The sequence below is a fragment of the Thermobia domestica genome, chromosome 6 (genome assembly GCF_964235325.1).
Source record: "Thermobia domestica chromosome 6, izTheDome1.hap1.1, whole genome shotgun sequence".
Classification (NCBI taxonomy): Eukaryota; Metazoa; Arthropoda; class Insecta; order Zygentoma; family Lepismatidae; genus Thermobia; species Thermobia domestica.
Genome location: NC_137459.1, coordinates 97,426,023 through 97,447,921, shown reverse-complemented (window position 1 = coordinate 97,447,921; position 21,899 = coordinate 97,426,023). Strand labels below are relative to the sequence as shown.

Genomic DNA, 21,899 nt, shown 5'->3' with positions numbered 1-21,899 from the left:
CTTTATTTTATTTATATTAGATTAGAAGTTTAGATTTGTCAGAGAAGAATGACCTTAGCAAAATAAACGCTAATTTTGTGTTGCACTGACGCTACCAGTATGGAATGGAGCCCAATATACATGGATGCCATTTACCTATCTTTTCGACAGAATATGGCTAGAGCAACCAACCTTCAGGAATATGCATGGGCTTCATTCCGTATTTGTCATTGTAAAATTCCAGAATCGCTACGAAACGAAAACTATAGTAAACAATTATAACTGGTGTCGATTTAAAACAATTATTGATTTACGCTGACGCAAACCGTTACGGAATGGGGCCCCGTAATCGTGGGATCAGTTTGCAAGTTAAATGTAACGCACAGTCATGAGGAAAATTGATTGTGTCCCTGAAGTACGGATTTATCATGGAAATATTTTCATTTCATATACATCACTCATGAAACGGTTTGTTTCGTATCGTGCCTAATCGCATCGGTTCGTTAATTCGCAGCAGTTTTGTGCTTGTTATTAATGCATAGTATATGTAAACGCAGTGTAAACACCGGAAACCTCGAAAGCAAGAGGATATCTATATACTCTTGTTTTTATTTTTGTAAGAAATTTTTAGTCACTGTAAATTTTTAAATAATTCTCTTTTATGGCAGAAGTATAGTACAATGAAGTTTATTATTATTATTCATAAGGCGGGAGAAGGACACAAGAGGTGCCTATAAAATTAATACTGTGTTTACTTTAGCTATGCACTTTACTAAAGTTGTAGTCTGTTTCTGTATGATGGTGTGCTGAGGATATGGGTATACTATTTAATGTTTTTTGTGATGGAATACTAAGTACAAATATAATTAAGGTTTAGAGTAAGTAGACGTTTTGAGGCTGTAAAATGTAAATACTTATAATAAGTTCGCATTTTTCAAGTATTGATTTATATGGTAATATATTACGAAAGTTATTTCCTTGTAATTCGATGTAAATGCCTTTTGGTCTGCTTTAGACTGACTTTGTGCGTTGCCTTACTCATGTTTAAATGCAATTGAAAACAATAAACTAGTACAAATAGTATACTTTATAGAAAGCTACTCTGAATGACATTCAGCAAGTTTTCCACTACAAGAATATTCTCCAAGAAGGAATTTCCGGAATGTCGTCTGCTGAATAAGTGTACTTAGTAACTTTATAGCAATTTTAACTATTGCCAGAGCTTTAATTGTACAGGTACGTGTGTTGTAAAAACTCATGTGATAGGCTTACAGGAGGGAGTATTCACCTTCTCATTTCTTTAGTTTTGTGCGAAAATGTTTTAATACAAGCAGTGTTTTATCAGGGTTCACTGGAAGAAAATATATGGTTATGACGTACACATTAAGAATTTGGGTGCTGCCAAGTAATACAAAATACCAGACCGTCTAATGCATTAAAAGCTTACAATGGCGTTTGTTCATTAATTGGTACGGATTTAAAAATTCGAATGCTGTCATTGAATGAGTTTAAATCGAAGTATGACCAGGAGAGATCTCAGGGCTGGGGTACTACAGATAGGTGCATTGACATTATGTAGCTGCACTCACTGTGAGGTCCTGATTTCGTATTAATACCAAACAAGGTGTTCCCGTGCATGTGCAGTTTGCGTAGACCGACAAGGTTGCAGAACACAGGTCCGCGACAATGAGGCCAAGTTTGGTGAATTAGGACAAAGTAAGCTATTTCAAACTATCATCTGATCAAAATACCACTTTCATAAAAGGATTTCTTCCAATAACCTACATTATAAAATAATGGGGGGAGCTCCCCCACACACCCCAGACGTATGCAATTTTAGAATATATATTGTTGGGAGAAATCCTTCAATGCAAGTATAATTTTGGTTAATAATTTCGAATAATTTATTTTGTCGTAATTGACTCAACTTGCCCTAAAAAAACAAAACTAACCAGGAACACCAATAACATCAAACAATATAAAATAATATGCGGTACCCATTGCGAGCAAATTAATTTCAAAGAATACCACACTATGCCAAAAAAAAAAAAAAAGTGAATCCATAAAACCAAAACACACATGAATCAAAAATGTACACAGAACACACGAGGTATAAAACAAAATATTGCCATATATAAATACTTTGATACATTGACACAATACAATCACATACCATGTCTACCGCCAATGAACAATTCAATATCGACTCCGAATACGAAAGCGTAACTGAATGGAATTTGAAATAAAATAAAAAGCAAACTAAAATAAGATGTATGCGTGCGTAAAATCGAAGAAATAACAAAAGAAAAAAAACTTAATTTATCTAAAATTATAATTAATTAAAATACTTTATGTATAGAACATCAGATTTACATATGATTTATGTGGTGAAGTAAAGAAATATTTTAATTGACTGTTCAGTGATTAGAGCAAAGTTCAGTGTGCTTAGTTTTGTAATAGTATATTTCAACGATAAAAAAGTCTAAAAACTGGAAGAAAAGAATAAGGAACGAAAAGAAACTAAAGCAAGGTACATAAAATGTATTTCATTAGGTTACCTGCGTTCTAAAACCTTCCCGCGTAAACTAATAAATGTGCTGACCTATATAAGGTTTGGATACTTATATTCGGTGCATACTTACTACTTTGGTCAGGAAATTCACTCCTAGTACCTTAAGAAGTGTTTCACACGGGAAGAAGTGCACTAATGGTGTAGATTCACTTTTGAAGGGCTTACATTTTATGGACATAAATACGCGTTCAGAGGTATACCATCAAAACGACTGTGCTGAAAACACTAGCTAGCTTGTGTTAAGTGGCCACTAAAAGGAAGAATTGTATCTAACCTAGTCAGGGCAGGAACACAGCAGAGGGGTGCGTTAGTGATTGAGAGTGTGCGCGTGAACAAAGATAGTGGGGAAAAACTGTGTTCTTTGCCTTACGTGTCCCACACCTTTAGGAAACTTTTATCGTAGAGATTTACGGTACTATATCCTTTGATCCAAGAGTAAGTTATTAATGACTTTACACATGTTCCTATGAAGGAGCTTTTTACCTGTTAATTTTTGAACCGGAAGTGGGAAGAACCTGAAACTTGGTCAGGAAGAGACTGCTTGTCTAGATGAACATCTGCCATGTTGAATTTAAGGCGGTGGCGATACGCACACTTCCATGGTACGCCCCGAACTCATGAGGCAGGCAAGTTGCAAGGACTGTTAGGGACAGGTGCTCTTCGCAATCGCTGTATGAGTGAAAAATATGCATCAAAGTTGCTATATAAATTAGGATCTACCTCATGTTTGCATATGGTTTCGTTTTCAGTTCGCTCGCTGTTTCAGTGAGGAAAATATCACTCAGGGCTGTTTTTTTCTCTTTGAGCGTAAAACTAATATGCAATTCTGTTTGATCCTAAAGATTTGCCTCTTCTAATATTAATTCTTGTTTTAGTTTCTGCTAATAGCTACGTATTTGCTCAGTTAGCTACCCATCTGATTCTGCACTTCAACCCATGGTGCTTATCTCAATTTATTTCTCGAGGGGTTGATTGCAGATATGTATGATAATGCAATCATATCAGACTACCATATATCGCACCATATACTGTTACAACTCAAAAAATGAAAATTTTGAGTTATCATCGCTCAAAAGAGAATAGAGAGAGAAAAGCGAGCTTTAGCTGGAGGTATTTTCGCAGTAAACGTAACTAAATAAATTAACTCCTAGATGGCAGAGATACCAGTATTCCAGGAGCAATTTTGATAGAATAACACACTTTGAAAGTCATGTTCCCTCAAATGTGTATTTTTAACTTGTAACAGTTTTCCTCCCGGTGTGCGATATGTCCCATTTGAAGTTGCTGCTACTGAAATTACAATGAATCAAAGTAGCTTCTTCGACCGTGTATTCTGAACGGAGTGCTTTTCGTATGAACGTTTCTTGAAATTAAGCTGACTTTAATGTTATAATCCTTTACTTCTTAAGTAACATGTGTATCATCTGCGTAAATATTCTTTATATAATCTTTGTTATTAGGTTTTGCCTTATATATATATATAATGTAACACATATTCTTAAATTGCATTAATTATAATACGTAAAGAGAGGAGACAAATACTATACGATGTAATTTGTTGTAAAATTTAGAATGAGTCATATCATTGAATAAAATTTACGGGTTGAATTAGATGTTTCGATCTCTTCCCAGTAGCGTACTCTTCCGTACCATTCATTTTTTGCAACAGCACAGGTTGAAATACGAATAAACCTGAATCTCAGATATAGCTGTAGCAAAGTTATTATTACAAAGTTTTACACATTTCACGTTCGTTTATTTACTTCTATACAAATGGATCGTTGACTTGAAATTGCCATACATATATCGTCAAGAGTAAAGTAAACTATTCAAAAGAATATAATTACATGAACGCATGGGGAGATATTCAAAATTAACAAAAAATTGGCTACTTACCAATGAAATCGGTTTCCAGTGGGAAAAAAAAAACCATTCTTTTGAATATTAACAAAAATTTCTGTTACTTACTAATGAATCCTCCCTTGAAAAATGTAAAGGTTTTGACGTTTCGGAACTCTCAGCTGGTTCCTTTCTCAGTGGCAAGGTAAAAACGATTAATACGGAAAGGAAAAAAAAGGAGTAAAACCAGGAATACATACCCCTATATAAAAGTAACGAACAAAAAAGATCCTGAGAAGAACAGAGCAGGGCCGCCGTGGCTGAGTGGTAGAGCGTTCACCTCTGGTGCAAGGGGTCCCGGGTTCGATCCCAGCCCTCGCCAAGTGAACTTTGTGGTGGACAAACACCGTGTGCGTGGGTTTTCTCGGTGTTCTCCCGTTTCCTCCCACTTTCTTAATTCCACCATTTCATTCATCACTCATCATCACCGTCTCCTTTAGCCTAACTGCATAACGTGGGACGTAAAACTCAAAAGATTTCATTTCATTTCAAAGAACAGAGCAGAGTGTATTCCTAGTTTAATTCCTTTTTTCTCCTTTCCGTTTTAATCCTTTTTACCTTGCCACTGAGGAAGGAACCAGCTGAGAGTTCTGAAACTTCAAAACCTTTAAATTTTTCAAGGGAGGATTCATTAGTAAGTAGCCAATTTTTTGTTAATATTCAAAAGAATATTTTTTTTTTCCACTGGAAACCGATTATTTGCAATAAAAATATCAATGTATCTTCGTGACGCAAAATTGGCTTTGATTTTGTTACATTAGTAAGTAAACATTGATCAGCTAGAATTCCGAAAACCTATGCTTTTTTGACTAGTTGGCAAAACTACTAAACTCTTGATATTGTTTTCTTTCTTTTCCTTTGTTACAGTTCCACAGCATTTAATATAGCCTATGTACCGAATGACAAATAACATTAAATGAAATCTTCCATTTTTACGTCTCACGCTTATGCTGAGTAGGCTGAAGAAGATGGGAATGAATGAAATAATGGAATGAAGAATGTGGGAGGAGACGAAACAACCCCAACAAAAGCCGTACTTTGTATTTGTTCACCACAAAGCCTACTTGGTGCGAGCTGGGATCGAACCGGGGGTCCACACACCAGAGGTGAAGGCGCTACCACGAACCACAGTGGCACCCCAAATGACAAATGTATTAACTTAAAATATGGAGGGTGATTAGACTATTTTCATGTTGTTTACTTGTCTTGCGAGATCGAGTTTCTTCCTAACGATATTATGTATCGTTAATAGAGGAGCGTTCTTGGCACACACGCCTACAAGAAAATCAAGATTTTTTTTCCCAATATGTACTAATCCGACAATACTTGTTAAAACTTTTGTACAGTGAAACATTAATTTCTGTTATTCTTATCCAAATGTTATTTTACAAGGGAATAATAATAATAATAATAATAATAAAAACTGTATCTTTCGATTCTAGCAAATCACCTCGTCATCTTAGACGAGTTAGCATTTTTCTTGAACTTGGGATGCTTTTTGTTTTCTCGTGTGGCACACTAAATCCCATCGTAATTTGCATAACTAATAATTGCGAGTCCAAGAATGTTACTGAATTTGTGTGAAGGCATGATGTGCTAGTAGCAAAATAAACATTCATCGGAAGCAGGATTAATAAAACCGCATCCAAAAAAGACCAGTTTCACTTTTAGACTAGCCTTTGGCTAGCTGGGGGCTCCGTCCCCCAGACCCCCGAGTTTGCTTGGCCTACGGCCGCGCATTTCTTATCTATCGGCCTTCGCATCAACAGTGAATTTCGTGAACTTGCTCCTCGCATTTCCTGAATTTGCCTATCCGGGGGCTTCGCCATACACACTGTCTTTGGTCGGCCTACGGCCTCCAACCTCTTGAACGCACAATTCTATCGTTTCTTTTCTTATTTTCAAATATCTAAAAGATAAGGTTTTGTATTCCAAGAAAACGCCCATTTAAATAGCATGGGGATTTTTTCTTCCCCCTTTAGACCCCTAAAAAATTAAAAATATTCACTTTTGGCAATTTTCCTTAGAGTTAGTCCTGGAAGGTTACAATCATGCCAAATTTCATAATTTTAATCCTGCCGGAAGTACCTAAACATATTGGAGTGTAGAAGACCTCCCATATAAATAACATGGAAAAGTTTTTTCCGTTCCCCATAAAACCACTCTACGATTGGAAATTTTTATTGCTGATCATTCACTTAGGTAACACTAACAAAAACATATAAGCGTACCGAGTTTCAAGTTTTTATTCCAATTCTAAGTACCTAAAACATGAGATTATAGATCCAAAAAAGAGGCCCATTTAAATAACATGGGGAAATTCTTTATCCCCTCTTTAGACCTCCTAAAAATTAAAAATATTCACTTTTGGTAATTTTGCTGTGGGTTTGTCCCGAAAAGCTACAATCATGTCAAATTTAATCATTGTAACCCTGCAGGAAGGGCTCCATAATTTATGTCAGCTCATGTAGTTTTATATATAGTTAGGATATGGATTTATATTTCTATTCCTGTGCATCTGAAGATTCTACCATGCTCTGTTCAATGTATAGTGCTCATAGTCTTTAGCAATAGTGAGCTGAATCTCATGAAGTTATTTATTGTGTGCTTACGTGCTGATCATCATTAACACATGTAACTTCCACTGGAAAGAGTTCATGTAGCCACTATAAATATCATTAAAGAAAGAAAAAGATGATTTTGAAGCCATTTGGTACGTAGATTTCGTGCATTAATGTATACGTTTGTATTAACAGAAAATAGTATGTGTTCACATTTGATATTGAACATATTCATGATATGCACTATTCACAATTGATGATGAATATGTAAAAGTAGTACCAGTCTTCTACATTTTCATGTATATCTAAATTCATCTTCGTATCGTTATATAAAGTGTACAAAAGTAGTATTGTTTGAAAGTATGACATTGATTAAAGTAATCTGTCTGTGGTGGTGATACGTAGTACGAAGCCAAGTGTCCCATATATTTTTACTGTGGCAGTTGGTCAGGCACGCATGTTCGAAACAGATATATTGATCGAACTTGTGGCATAAACTAAATTTATATTTAACATTAACTTTCATTTAGGAAGTAAATTTATAAATTCAGGAGTTATAATTTTCTTTTGAAATCAAGTTATCGAATATAAACGGTTTACGAGTATAGTGGCGCTGTAAACAGGATTTTGAACGCCAAATTCCACCAATATTATTTACTTATTCATTGTGTGTGTGTGTAAAATTTGAAGTGCATCAGTTTCAATAATTAAACAAACCCCTGCAGTTTTACATAATTTGTCTGTGTGTATGTAAACGTGAAATGAAATTTGGGTCACAATTTACATGCACACACGATACTGAAATTTGGATCATATGATGCTACGAATATAGTGAACAAAGGTAATAATTACTAGGGAACTGGGTACTGTATTTCACTTTAAGATGAGTGTATCAGTAATAGATGGCAGCACGTGTTCCCTATTTTTCCTTTCCATTTTGAAGGGAGCGACAATCCTCAAAATAATTACATCAACTTCAAGAGAAGAGTATTCAAAGAATATCCGTTTATGGTACTATCAAAAAGTACTTACGCTTGGATAAATTTGTAATTCTGCGTATTGTACTGAATTGAGAACGACTGATTCTAAATAAACTAATTTTCAAACGTATCTGTCCATGACGTCATGAAAAAAAATACCTCACAGTTAGTCTTTGAAATACCACTTACGTCAGTAGTAAAAATGCCCACGCTTGGATACATTTCTAATTGCACTTTCCTATACTAATTTTTGTATACTTTTTATTAAGAAAAAGTGTCTGTATATGATTAAGCAATGATACGGTACGTATATGACTTGTAGTACAACATATTCAATGAATTTCTTCTTTATGATCAATAAAGCACAGATGTGTAGAGTCACCCAATAAAGCCCCCTACATTTTAAAGTCCAAATACACAAAAAAAGTATTACAGATAGAACGTTGTTTATACAAAAATACAAAATGGTATTGAAAACAGTTTGTAATTACTGCAGGCCTTCTCGTAAAATTCAGATATAATGAGTTGATTTTGAGTTTAACGTCCCTTTTAGCAGCGAGGATATATGAGACGGGACCTACTGATTAACGTGGAATCTGAACCACATGAGCTCCCATCGGGAATCGAACCCGGGACTCCCACGCCAAAGGCGCGTACGCTGACCGCTTAATCACAAAGGAGTTCTTATTTTAAGTATTGTTTGTTATCCGTACAAAATACTTTGGAAAGCTAGGAAACACGTACTGCCATCTATTGATTATTGTCGCTCTTTTAAACTCACCTTAAAAGACTGTCAGTTTTGTTCCTGTGTTTTTTCATAATCTAGTTTTAACTCTGCAGTGTTTTTACGTAAATAAAAGAGACTTTTTTAAAAATTATTTTATGAATTCCGTAAAGAGTTTAAGAATTATAACATTGTGTGTTTATATTTAAGAATTGTGTTATAAAATTTATCATAATTATTTTATTAACTAATTGGTGATTAATGTTTAAAAATGAAGATAAAAATCTGTCAGAGCTAGAGCTAGTTAAACAACCTAAAGTCGATGTGTGCAAAATCCGTTCCGAGGAGCGAATTACATTTCGCCAATGAATTATCTTTCAGTCTCGCTTGGAAGACGTCAGATTGTCATGTACGATCTAGACAACTTTTTTAGTACGTCTATTTGTGCTTTTAAATATTCCTTTCTGGGTTTCTGATAACAGTAAAGAAAGAAAGTAATGCGATCATATGGATGTTATCTTCTGAAATGATCAGTTATGAGTGCACCAAGATGCATAACAGGGAGTAAGTTGTTACAGATATAGGTATAACTCACAATGTACCAATATCACTGTTGATCTGTTGATGCAGAGATTCTCTATAATCAAACGCTTTTCTTTATGTGTTCGATTTTAGATATTGTGTATGTATATTTATTTATTCTTGTCTAATGCTAGCTACGAATTTTCTGCTTATTGTGTGATCGAGTACGAATTATTAAACTATACAAAGTAAGAAAGACTTCCCTGAACAAATTTTCAACTGAAAGACTTAGTCATCTAATTTTTAAGTAAAGATCAGAAACTTTTAAACATATATTTTGAATTTTGCGACTTTGTCGATGACGTGCAGCAAATAAGAAGATTTTTAGCTTAACAGGAATTAAGCAACTGGGAGGTGGAAGTCTAGAACACAATGTATAACATTGAGGAGAGGTTTTGGAGATTCCAAATTTTCGGTTTTGGACGCTGTCGGAAACAATAGTTGCGAGTGGTACCGTCGATCTAACAAACCACCTCGGTCGTGGTCTCTCCTATCGTATACATTGCTCCCCGACGCTCCAGTAGATAATCCTTATTTGCACGTTTCAATCGATCATTCAGTACGTACGCTAAACATATCCAGCTAATTTTACGTTTGTACGTATTATTCATTTTCGCGTCCCCTACTGCATCTCATTTGGTGAATTTCTTCTTCCTTTGGGGAGTTTCCTTGCGCAGTTCGCACCGTCCTTTGTGTTTGTGCTATCATTTTGGTAGAGTATGACTTTCTTTACATTCTTTTGACCCGACGTAAATATCTATTCGTTCGGCAGATATTGTGCTTAGAAGAAGGAAGCTGGCGAAACTTCGCACGGTTGCTGCTTGAAAACGCCGCTGCGTTGGACCTATGCTTATTGGAACTTTTTCCTTGCTTTTAGCTGTAGAATCACCTCCCGAAGTTTTTTGGTCTTGTTCCCTTCCACCCGGTATAGCTAGGTTAGAAGAGCCTGTCCTGTAAGTTACTTTACGTAATCCTTTATAAGGTACTAGCATATATTACCCGCTTCGCTGAGTTAAAATGAAAATTTAAATGCACAACTCCGTATCTCATGTGTTTGATACTCGTGAAATATGCTGTTTTCGTTTTTAGTGGCACTGATTTAAACTTCACCGGAAATATCACTGTTCATCTCAGCGATCCCGAAAACTATGGTTTCGACACTAATATCGTCCATTTTCGATCATTTTTATACATCTCTCCCTTCCCCAAGTTGCGGAGCTGAATTTGGTTTAAACGGGATCGCAAGTGTCACTGTTCAACTCAGCGACCCCAAAAACTATAAATTAAATACTAATATCGGCCATTTTCGACCATTATATATATATATATATATATATATATATATATATATATATATATATATATATATACCCCTCCCCCTCTTCCATGTTGCGGAACACGGTATCGGAAGTGTCACCGTTCATTTCAGTGACCCCAAAAACTGGATTCGACACTAATATATTTTTTTAAAAATCAGTTTTATGCATTTTCCTTTTCCCCGCCTCCAAGATGCGGGGCTGAATTTGGTTATAAACTGGATCGAAAGTGTCAGTGACCTCGAAAACCATGGATTCGACTCTGCTATTGGAAGTTGCAGTGCTGAATTTGGATTTAATTAGCATCAGAAGTGTCACTGTGCACATCAGTGACCCCGAAAACTGTATATTCGACAATAATATTAGTCGTTTTCATTTATAAATGTTCCTGTCCCTCTTTCCTTAAGTTGCACCGTGACAGTGATGCGACACCACCATCTCAGATCTGAACCTAATCTATAATAAAAATTTCATCGAGATCGGTCAGGTGGTTGAACAGTGGTGAAGTCAGAAAGACAGTCACTTTCATTTTTATTTTTTATGTATATCTCTCTCCTCCCCGTCCTCTAAGTTTTACCGTCAAAGTAAAATAATAAAAATCATCACAGGCCCGAACCTCATTTATTCTGAAAATTTGATTGAGACCGGTCGGGTGGTTCAAGAGTTAAGTTTTATTTATTTTTATATATCTTCCCTCTCCTTCCCCTAAGTTCTATCGTCAAAGTGATGTGTCGAAAATCATCCCAGAAATGAACCTCATCTATGTTGAAAATTTGATCGAGATCGGTCGGGTGGTTCAAGGCTAATGAAGTCACAAAAACAGCCACTTTCACTTTTATTTTTTTACATGTGTATCTCCTCCATCCCCTTCCCTAAGTTGCACCGTCAAAGTAAAATGATGAAAATTATTCCAGGCCAGAACATCATCTACGTTGAAAATTAAAGTTACGATTTATTTAATTTTATATTATATAACTCCCCCTCCCCCGACCTTAGGTTCTACCGTCAAAGAGAAAATATTTAAAAAAAAAAAAAAAAATCCAGTCTGTAATCTCATCTGTGTTGAAAATTTGATCGAGATCGATCAGGGGTTCAAAAGTGATGAAGCCACAGAGACAGTCACTTTCATTTTTATTGTTTACACACACACACACACACACATATATATATATATATATATATATATATATATATATATATATATATATATATATACACCCTTCCCTCCCCTGCGTTGCACCGCCAAAGTTAAATGACAAAAATTATCCCAGGCCCGAACGTAATCTGTGTTGAAAATTTGACCGAGATCGGTCGGGTGATTCTAAAGTTATTAAGTTTTATTTATTTTTATATACCTCTCCCCTCCCCTCTCCCACTTGTAAGTTCTACAGTAAAAGTGATATGATAAAAACCACCCCAGGTCCGAACCTCATGTAATTTGAAAATGTGGTTAAGATCGGTCGGGTAGTTTAAGCGTGATGAAGTCACAAAGACAGTCACTTTTATTATTATTATTATTATTATTATTATTATTATTATTATTATTACATATATCTCCCCCTCCCCTCCATTGCACCGTAAAAGTGAAATGACGAAAACATTCCAGGGCCCCCGAACTTTATCTATGTTGAAAGTTTGATCGAGATCGGTCTGGTGGTTCAGGAGTTACTAAGTTTTATTTATTTTCATCTATTTCCCGTCCTCTCCTCCCCCCACTAAGATCTACCGTCAAAGTGAAATGACAAAGAACTTTTCAGGTTCGAAGCTCATCTATGTTGAAAATTTCATTGAGATCGATCGGTAGTTTAAGAGTTATCAATTTACGAACATCGCCACTTATATATATATATATATTAGTCCCGTCTCCTCCTCCCCTACGTTGCTCTGTCAAAGTGAAATGACAAAAAACACTCCAGGTACGAAACTCATCTATGTTGAAAATTTGATCGAGATTGGTCGTTTGGTTCAAGAGTTATTACGTTTTATTTTATTTTATTTATTTATTTTTTTTTATAATTTCCCCTCCCTTAAGTTCTACCGTCAAAGTGAATTACTAAACACACTCCCAGGCCAGAACCGCATGTACGTCAAAAATTTGATCAAGATCGGTCGGGCTGTTCAAGAGATTAAGAGTCACCTCTTGCTATATGCTGAATTTGTGAATCACGAGTACATCCATCGATTGTTAGCAAGATTTGTTTATTGAAAGACGATCTTATACATTACATAGAATAATTTCTGTTTTAGTCATTATTTATAACCAAATACCGTATTTAAGAGGACAATAAAAATGATCTTTCCTTTTTACATATACCAAGCTTTTTTCTTTGTTTTTCACTTCATAATTTTGCCATTTTTTTTTTTTTTTTTTTGAATTGGTGTGTGATTATATGGTTATATTCTCATGGTATAGCTATATATTACTTAAATTATCGTTTAAAACGTATATCCTTTTCAGGGTTGAGTGCATCAACAGTGGAAAATGAAGAAAACTCTTCCACAAAGCTGGAGTAAAGCTCGTAGGGTAAGGTATTTTACGTATTATCTTTTAGTATATGGTACATATATGCTGAAAGCAATATAGGTGTGCTTACGGGAAATAGCATTAAATTCATAACTTTCTTCTTTGATGAAAGAAATCTGACAGTTAAAAATTTTGCTGTACATTCCCTTGAATCAAGGATTTGTAGTTAGTTTCCGCATACATTTGGAAAGTAATTAGGCTCGAATTAGATAAATCTGAAAAGTAACAAGTTGTGGTTTGCAATAGACCATTTTGGCTCTGTTGCTGGTTTTAATATATATCTGCTCTTGAAGCCTGTATTCTTTCACTCAGACCACATAGTTTGTACTGAACTTCCTATTGTGCTTGGACAGTCCAGTGTCACCATTCAGAATACCTCTAGTGGTTGTATTATCATTATGTTAACGAAACAGAGGAAACAACCGATTTTTAACATTCCAATTCCTTTATAGGTGCGAATTCAATGATATGCAAAGGGTGAAAAAGTGTATGACTTGACCGGGACTCGAACTCAGGATCTTCGGCGTACGGGCAGTCTCAGTGAAAGAACACCAACTTCAAGAGTGAGAGAGAGTATAGCTGTTCAAGGATCGGACTGAATAGCGTGTTGGTTGACGCATTCATACGGTTAGCATAATGATATACAACCGCCAGAGGTGTTCTGAATGTGGACACTGAATTGTCCAAGCACAATAGGAAGTTATAGCAAAAACCATGTAGTCTGAGTGAAAGAACCCCAACTTCAATAGTAAGAGAGTGTATGGCTGTTCAGGAAGTGGGCTTGGTACCGTAGTGGTTAATAGATTGGCACGTTATGTCAGAGATCTCAGGTTCGAGTACCGGTCCAGTCATTCACTCTGTGTATTATTGAATTTGCACCTACAGGGGATCTGCTGTGTAAAAAATTCGGTTGTTTCCTCCTTTTGTTAAGAGTCTTCTGTTATTTATTGAATACAATATGAATTAGGTGTGCATAGTATGCTAGTAGAATATTAAAACCAAAGATCTAGATCAAACCCAAACCTGACGTACTTCAAAGATACTTACCGTAATCCCATACTTACTGGTACCAGTTGAAAGGACATTTGAAGCTCATCTAGCTTCGTAAATAGGACATCGATTGGAACTCCACCTGAGAAGAAATAGTAAAATATGTAAAAATCTAGAAACTCGTAAAATGGTAGTGGTTTAATTCAATTTTGAACTTAGTTGATTACCTCCACTAATATTGGTTTTAGCACAGCGAAATAACATGTTTTCGAGTTACTTGTTGTGGGTTAATATTCATTAATTTTGTCGAAGTATTCTTAAATTCGGTTTTATTACAATATTGGTATAATCTCAGGGGTTTTCAGCTTCTTGGTGGCAGCTACGTTTTTCGACGAATTTGGAATGCATTATTCATTGTGCTAATATTTCTGGAGATCCCCTCCAGATGGCGACTCGGGTCTAGTGTCCCCAGATTCGGCATCCCACTTTGTGCTTTCCCAAAGACTTTCGACACTTAACAATTCAAGAGCTCCTTCGTGCCTAAACGGTTAGCGTACTCGCCTTTGGCGTGGGAGATTCGGGTTCGGTTTCCAGTGGGAGCTCATGTGGTTCGGATTCCACGTTGATCAGTAGGTCCACGTCTCATATAGCCTCGCTGCTGAACGGGACATTAAACTCAAAATCAACCCAATTCAACATTATAAATAAATAATGATATGCAGACAAAACTCATCTACTGTGTAGAGGGAGAAGTGTATCAAGTAGTAAGAAAAAAGTCTATCTACTGCCAGGAGGGAGAGGCATTTCATCCATTTACTTTTTCTTCTTTACATCTTGTATTATTTGACTTGTATATTTCAATCGCGGCCTTCTTCGAGGTATTTTTTCATCTGCCAATTTTTCCCATAGGTTCTTCATGTCTCATAATGTGTCCAACAATCTTATTCTTCTCTTCGAAGAGTTGAGTGTAACGTAGGGAAGATACTTGCTGCACTTAACGTTCACAGCGTAAGGTACACGAGTTGAAGACATTTCCTGTTGTCCACCCGTTTGAAGCTGTTTTGATTATCCGATACGTTTATCCATTAGGTTACTGTCTTTTCAATAGCATGTCGCTTAAGTCTGCATAGTTGTACGTATGTTTCAAACGATTTTGCTGCAGACGTAAGTTAATATAATTTGTTTCATTTCATGAACTGTTTGGTGGTGGTAATAAGTTTGTATTATATAAATTTTGTTTAACATTGTATAATTTTATGAGTGATTATTTGACCTGCTTCGAAATAATTGATACGCAACGAAGATGTTTTTGTTGTCTGTATTTTACTGTATAATAGAGGTAAATACTAATGTAATGTGAAAATTGTAATTTAGTTTTTGTATAGATAGATATAATATTTCTCGGGCATGATATAATGCGTGTTAAAAGAAATGGGTGTAAAATGCTGTGCCCGGTAAACTACTTGTCAAATATTGTGGAATTGTTAATGTAATATGTTATATTTCTTATTTCCAGATGAAGAGATAATTTTCTTTTCTACCATGTATTTCACGAGCATCATCCAGCTGCTAAGCCAAAATTTTGTCTTGAGCCAATACGTGACGCAGACTTGAAACATGGATGTTGAATCATCTGACTCTCAGGTGACAATTACTTCCCCTCAGACCATTCAACATTCCTGTTTCCTGTTCCCAACCTGCATGATTTTGGTGTTACTTACCATATGTGTGTGTCCTTAATAACTAGACTACCTGATTTATGTGGCGAATGGTGCTTGTGTTAAACTTTTCTTTTTCTCTCTCTCTTTCTTTCTTCTTTTTTTTCCTTCCCTACAATTTTGAAGTTCATTATGCAGCTTCTGTTGACAGCAATACGATATATATAAATATGACTAAATTTTCTAGGTCAATACGGATAAGTCTACGATGAAATTTTATTCAATGATTGAATTTTAATTTACGTCCTAGTGCAAATCGAGGTGAACTACTTCCTGGCTAAGGGTTAGCGTACGCGCCTTTGGCGTGGGAGACTCGAGTTCGATTTCTGGTGGGAGCTCAAGTGGTTCGGATTACACGTTAATCAGTAGGTTCCGTCCCATATAGCCTCGCTGCTGAAAGGGATGTTAAACTCAACTCAACTTACTGCAAATCGAGGTTATAAAAGGTGGAATCTACTTGTATTTATGTGAACTCCAAGTCATAGCAGAACTAGAATCCTATGCAGTTAAATGATATACAAGATTATTCTAGAAAATCTCGCTTAAAACAGTCTTCTGCATTAGAATATGTAGCCTCGCAATAATTCTACAGAGTTCATATAGTTATTATGGTTATACTATGCAGTTATTTTCTACTACTTACAGAAATCACGTAATTTTTCTGCTACAAAAAATTCAACATGAAATTCGGTACTACGGGACTCAAACTAGTAACATTCTGTCATCTAGCAATTTTTACGAAACTGATAACGAGGTTTTGACAGTATTGTTAAAATATTACAGTTTCAAAATAAATTTCCAGATCTGTTTTGCATATTTTAACCGTATCTTATTTGATAGTGGTTTCGTTTCGCACTGGCGATAAATTGTGAATTTTGATTCAAATTCCCTGTTCACATGATTACTTGGATCTTTAGTAACTAAAGATCTGTCCATATATCCTTTTGCTGTGAATGCCAGCTAGTTAATATGGAGGATTGGCAGATAAATTAAAAGAAAATTTCTATGAGCATGGTGTTCTGGTGTTCGAAGATACATTTGTTAATTCTGAAGAACTTACGTATTGTTTACATGGAGGCTAATGCGATAAGTACTTCACATATCTTATATCCACAAATTATATTTCTTGATGGCATTTTCTCAGTTTTGGGAGTTGTATGAGAAAGTTTCAGCATGACATATTTTAGGGAAGGTAGAAGATCCTTGCAGTCACAAGCGCAACAATATACAAAGTGGGTACAAAGTCACTTTTCCTAATATGGGAAAAAAGGAAATAAGGTGACTTGACAGTCATCATTATACTTACAAATACTGTTCAAACTGTCTCGCACCATGTTCAATGCACATTTCTTCAGCAGTGATTTGCAAATATCATGACGCATTCAATCTCTTGAATGATTGTTCGATTAGCTGTTTGAAGTGATCCAAATCGTGCGGTTGCCTTGAAAACACCTCTTCTTTGACAATACTTCACATGGGGGAGTCGCATGATGTAAGGTCACATGAACGGGGTGGCCAGTCAGGTATGTGTCACTGGTAACAATTTTTTTTCAGAAGATAATGACACTGTCACTCCAAATACCACCCCAAACATTGACACCAGGAACGTTTTAACTCTTCTGTCACAATTTCGTGTGGATTGGTATCACTCCAATAAACACAATAGTGTCTGTGTACGCGATCGCTCGTCTTGAATGAGGTCTTATCTGTCCACAAAATTCGTTTCCAAATGTCTTTATCAGTTTTGTTCTGGATAAGAAACCTCTCACAGAACTCAACACACCGGTCCAGTTCACATTCGTGCAACACAGGCAAAAACTTTGGCCGGTAAGGTTTCATCTTGAAATACTTTAATATGTTCCTTAAAGAGGTACTTGTCTTACCCAGGTCACGTGTGCACCTGCTAATACACTTCTTCGCTGCTAATACACTACACAACTCGAATCAACAAGCTCAGTGTTTCCTTTATTTCTTACACTTCGTGGTTGTTTGTTTCGCAGAAGATTATACACAGAACCTGTAGTCTAGAATCGTTGCTTCGGGTTAATCATTACTCGACGTGATGGTGGTTCCACACCTGGAAATATTTTCTTGAAGTCTGCTGTCACCATATTTGTGTAGCGCGAAACGTTGTTCTTTTGTTAATTTGCGATTCATCTCAACACCTGTACTACTTGGCACAACTTTACTCAGTAAACACCCCTCAGTTCCAGTTAAAACACGTATGAAAACGCGGTTACTAGTCCCAGCCACACTAACAGGAGCAGTAGTACCAGTGCTAGCAAAAGAAAAAAGCTCCCTTATTTCTTTTTATCCTTACTTGTTTTGGGGATAGCGACTTTGTGCCCACCTTGTATTTAAGGAACGGACGATCCTGGTTCAATAATTAAAATTACATCACGTATTTTCCGGTGTTAATGCACCGTTGTGAGTATATTTGAAAGCAATCAGGATGAAGAGAGTAGACTTCATTCTAGGAAACCAGAAACAGTACTGCCGTGAGCCGATGCGCTGGTTACTCATCGACTTTCTGTTATCTGGGTAGCCAGAGCTCTTCCAAGGCTGTAGCACAAGGGAGTTCTTTTAGTTAGCAAATAGGAATGTGTCGATTATACACCATTCCTTTCGGGTTCGGAGAGAGATAATTGAAAGAAGTAAACCAGACGAGATGCTGCAAGACATCAAAATAACGTATTCGTAGTTTAACATATATGAGTTACGCGCAAGCATCAAGAGCGTCTTCTTCAATTTAAGCCTATAACTTAACAAGAGCGTCTTCTCCCATGTTAACATAGTCTTCAAAATTCTGTAACGATACGTGGTTTTTAATGTGAAGCTGCACATTTCGATACATAATTTGAGGTACAGTGTGAGAAAAATTAGAATTTGCTGTCTTTCGAATTTCGTTCATCCAAATCCGTGAGTAGGATGTTTTTTATTCGCGTAAGAGAACAAGAAAAAAAGTAAGGAGAGCTATGTTTTGTTTGGTAGAGCTTCATTTATGGTCGAGGGTATAGGAGCTTTTAAAAGAAGAGGAAACATTATTTAATAATATTGCTTTTCTTCGTGTATTTGTCTTGATAACCTTTCTCATAATACTTGCATGATTTAATTTCACTTGAGTTCTAGTGAATGCACATCTGCATATCTTGGTATTTAATTTCAGATTAAATGAAATTTATAACACTAGAAGGTTACTCTTTTGTGTAGTAATTTGGTGGTAGTGAAGTTTGAATAAATATGTTCAAAAGTTTTTCAATAGCCGCCTTTGGAAAGGGAAATTGATTGTAGTAGTACATAAAAATAATACGATTTAAAATATATAATGCAGGTTTCAGGGAGAAAAGAGAACACAATTGTACTGGACATTCTGGACTATGGTATTATTATATGTAGCTCATGTACCTGTACAAGTACGTGATTATTGCAGTATTTTCGAATGTGAATTTACTGTTATGTTAATCATATAGTGTGTGGTGACCGGTAGTTTGCATGAAATTTATTTATTGTGTTTTTATGTAAATTTGAAATTTACTTCTTAAATAAATACAAATCAATTATATTGAGTAGAATATAGTAATAATTAAAGGTAAATATACCAGTATTTTGAAGATACTATCCACTCAAGAAGGAAATCAAGAGTGAATAAAAGGAATCGAAACGAATGCCTTTGATTCTTCCTGTTTTTCAAGGAGAAACATGCTAAATTTTTTATGGTAATATTTATTTGCAGTACTTTTCGTAAGTATAATAAAGTAACAAAGTTCCAGATGCAGCTGGGCAGATATTTTACAATGAAAACGGTTTTGCGGGAGAACTCGGGAGTGGCTGGTACTCATGTAGGTGAACGTTGTATCATATATAGCTTTTGTGACAGGAAATGACGTTAAATTTCCGAACCCCAACAACAGTGGGAAATTTAACTAACGATGGATTACGGGGACTAATAGTCTCGACACTGATAACCACATCAGTGAATCAATGATGAAACGTTCGTAGGAAATAGACGAGGGCTTGCTTCGATGTCATCGTAGCATTCACCTAAGAGGACTGAGGGGAAACTCCTGAAGATACTTAAGTTTGCCAACCACAGGATTCAAATTTGAGGTCTTCCGATTGCGAGACAAAACGCTGACACTTGGCAAAACAGCCATGTCGATGATAAAATATATTACTGTAATAGAATCTTGAAGAAAGGAAGGTTAACTTTTAAAAATCGTTAAATTCTAGCCAGTTCTTTGGAAGTATTGGTGGATTTATTTTTTATTGGTTTATTCTTTGTGTGTTTGCTCAACAGAAGTTAATTCAAATTCAAATTGAAATGAAATGCAAAAATGAAACCTTTAAGTTCTACATCCCACGGTTATGCAGTGTAGGTTAAAGGAGACTGAATGGTGAGAATGAATGAAAATGGTGGAATGAAAAAAGTGTGAGGAAACGGGATAATCCATGCACCTGAGGTTGAACACACTACCACGGAGCTTAATTCATACTGACTTTGAGTTTATAAGCCTCTTTGCCTGTGAAGGGATTGTCTATGATAACACTATTGTTAATGCGCAATTTTAAGAAAATATGAGTACCATTTATTGTGTTTGTGTGTTGTAGTAAGTAAACCTGTCTATCGAATAATATATACAAACCACAATGTAATTTTTGTACTTTCAGTGTTTTAGTCCTGCAATAGTGCTATTAACAAAAGTTTGCATTGTGAGACCCTAAACGTACCAATCAATCTAAAATTACTTTCAGGAGAACTCGATAGCTTTTATTTTGATTTTGATAATTAGATTCAATTACATTCAAGTCCTCATAATTTTAATTAAATCAGTACTCAGGTTTTTATAGTATATAAATTGCTAAGAAGATAGTCAGTCTTTGTTAATAGTTAAACTTGTGTTCATTTTCTGGAGAAATCGGTTTCATGTAACAGCACACTTTCAAGCTTTCATCGATATAACTCTTTGATGCCTTGCGTTATTTACTATATTTGAAACCAAGTCATTCGTGCTTATTGGACTATGTGTAGTGTAAGAAGTATTTTGGTTGCAAGGAATGCTCTTGTGCAAAGTATATTGTAATATTTTATAAGTGATCCATGTTTGTAAACAAGATCAAGTGCTTTTATACTAGGAGACAAAACCACGTGTTTTTTTGTAATTACAACTACTACAAGCAAGCAGTCAACAGGCATCTCATTAAGTCATATATATATATATATATATATATATATATATATATATATATATATATATATATATATATAAATTACTAGTGGCATCGCTGTCCAAAAGAGGGCATAACACACGCTATAAGACCTTAAACAGCATGAGTTTCAGCTAGTATCTCCGTCAGTTAGCTTGCCTGAAGGTTAGTTTCCCTGCCTACTTAGCTTGCCTAAAGCTCTGTGGTATCCTTTAACTTACTAAGCCTTGAAACACGTATTTCACTCGAGCAAACTACATAAAAATATTGTACTGGTCCTGGGACCGCAAATAGAGTAATTTGGTATGTTATATTTGTATATATCGAACCTTCCATTCGTTGTGCGTAAAGCCATTAAATTTAACATTGATTGATTACAGGCAGTATTTGGCCTAAAGAAGACTAACAGGGAGTCAGTAAAAGTCATTGTAAGATGTCGGCCTATGTCGGAGAAGGAAGTCGCCGAAGGCTACAGCAGGTATTTATTTATTTATTTATTTACTTACTTATTGTATATATTATTTTGTTCATGGAATCAATTAGGTATCGTGATATGCTTTAAGAGATTAAACATCTAAATACGATAGTATTGGTTAGGAGGTTGATAATTTTTTATCAAGATTACTAGCCTTAAAGTTACTGTGGCAACTATAATTCGTCAAATGGTCTTGAATGTTTCGAGAACATTTATCGAGTGCTCATCTTCAAAATTGCTTAACAAGCTTATTATATGCTGAGGTACATGTAACCAATTCGCTACGTAACATGGTATAAGCTTGATAATCAACCTTGAAACTGACCACTCGACAAATGTTCGAAATATTGAGGTTCATTTGAGGAATTATGGTC

The 21,899-nt window shown here is 35.6% G+C and overlaps 1 protein-coding gene across 3 annotated transcripts in view; it reads left to right on the top strand.

The window, feature by feature from the left end:
• The first annotated feature begins 712 nt into the window (after positions 1–712).
• The window catches only part of LOC145688111 (kinesin-like protein KIF3B), a 78,801-nt gene continuing 57,614 nt past the window's right edge, over positions 713–21,899 (top strand). For 2 of the 3 annotated variants that reach the window (XM_081761864.1, XM_081761862.1), the window contains exons 1-4: positions 713–857; positions 13,072–13,137; positions 15,644–15,771; positions 21,431–21,528. In XM_081761864.1, the coding sequence (XP_081617990.1) occupies positions 15,745–15,771; positions 21,431–21,528 (125 nt within the window). In that variant the 5' untranslated portion in view covers positions 713–857; positions 13,072–13,137; positions 15,644–15,744. Of the gene's footprint in view, positions 858–1,196; positions 1,216–13,071; positions 13,138–15,643; positions 15,772–21,430; positions 21,529–21,899 lie in introns of those variants that run through there. The other variant, XM_081761863.1, reaches the window with a different exon arrangement.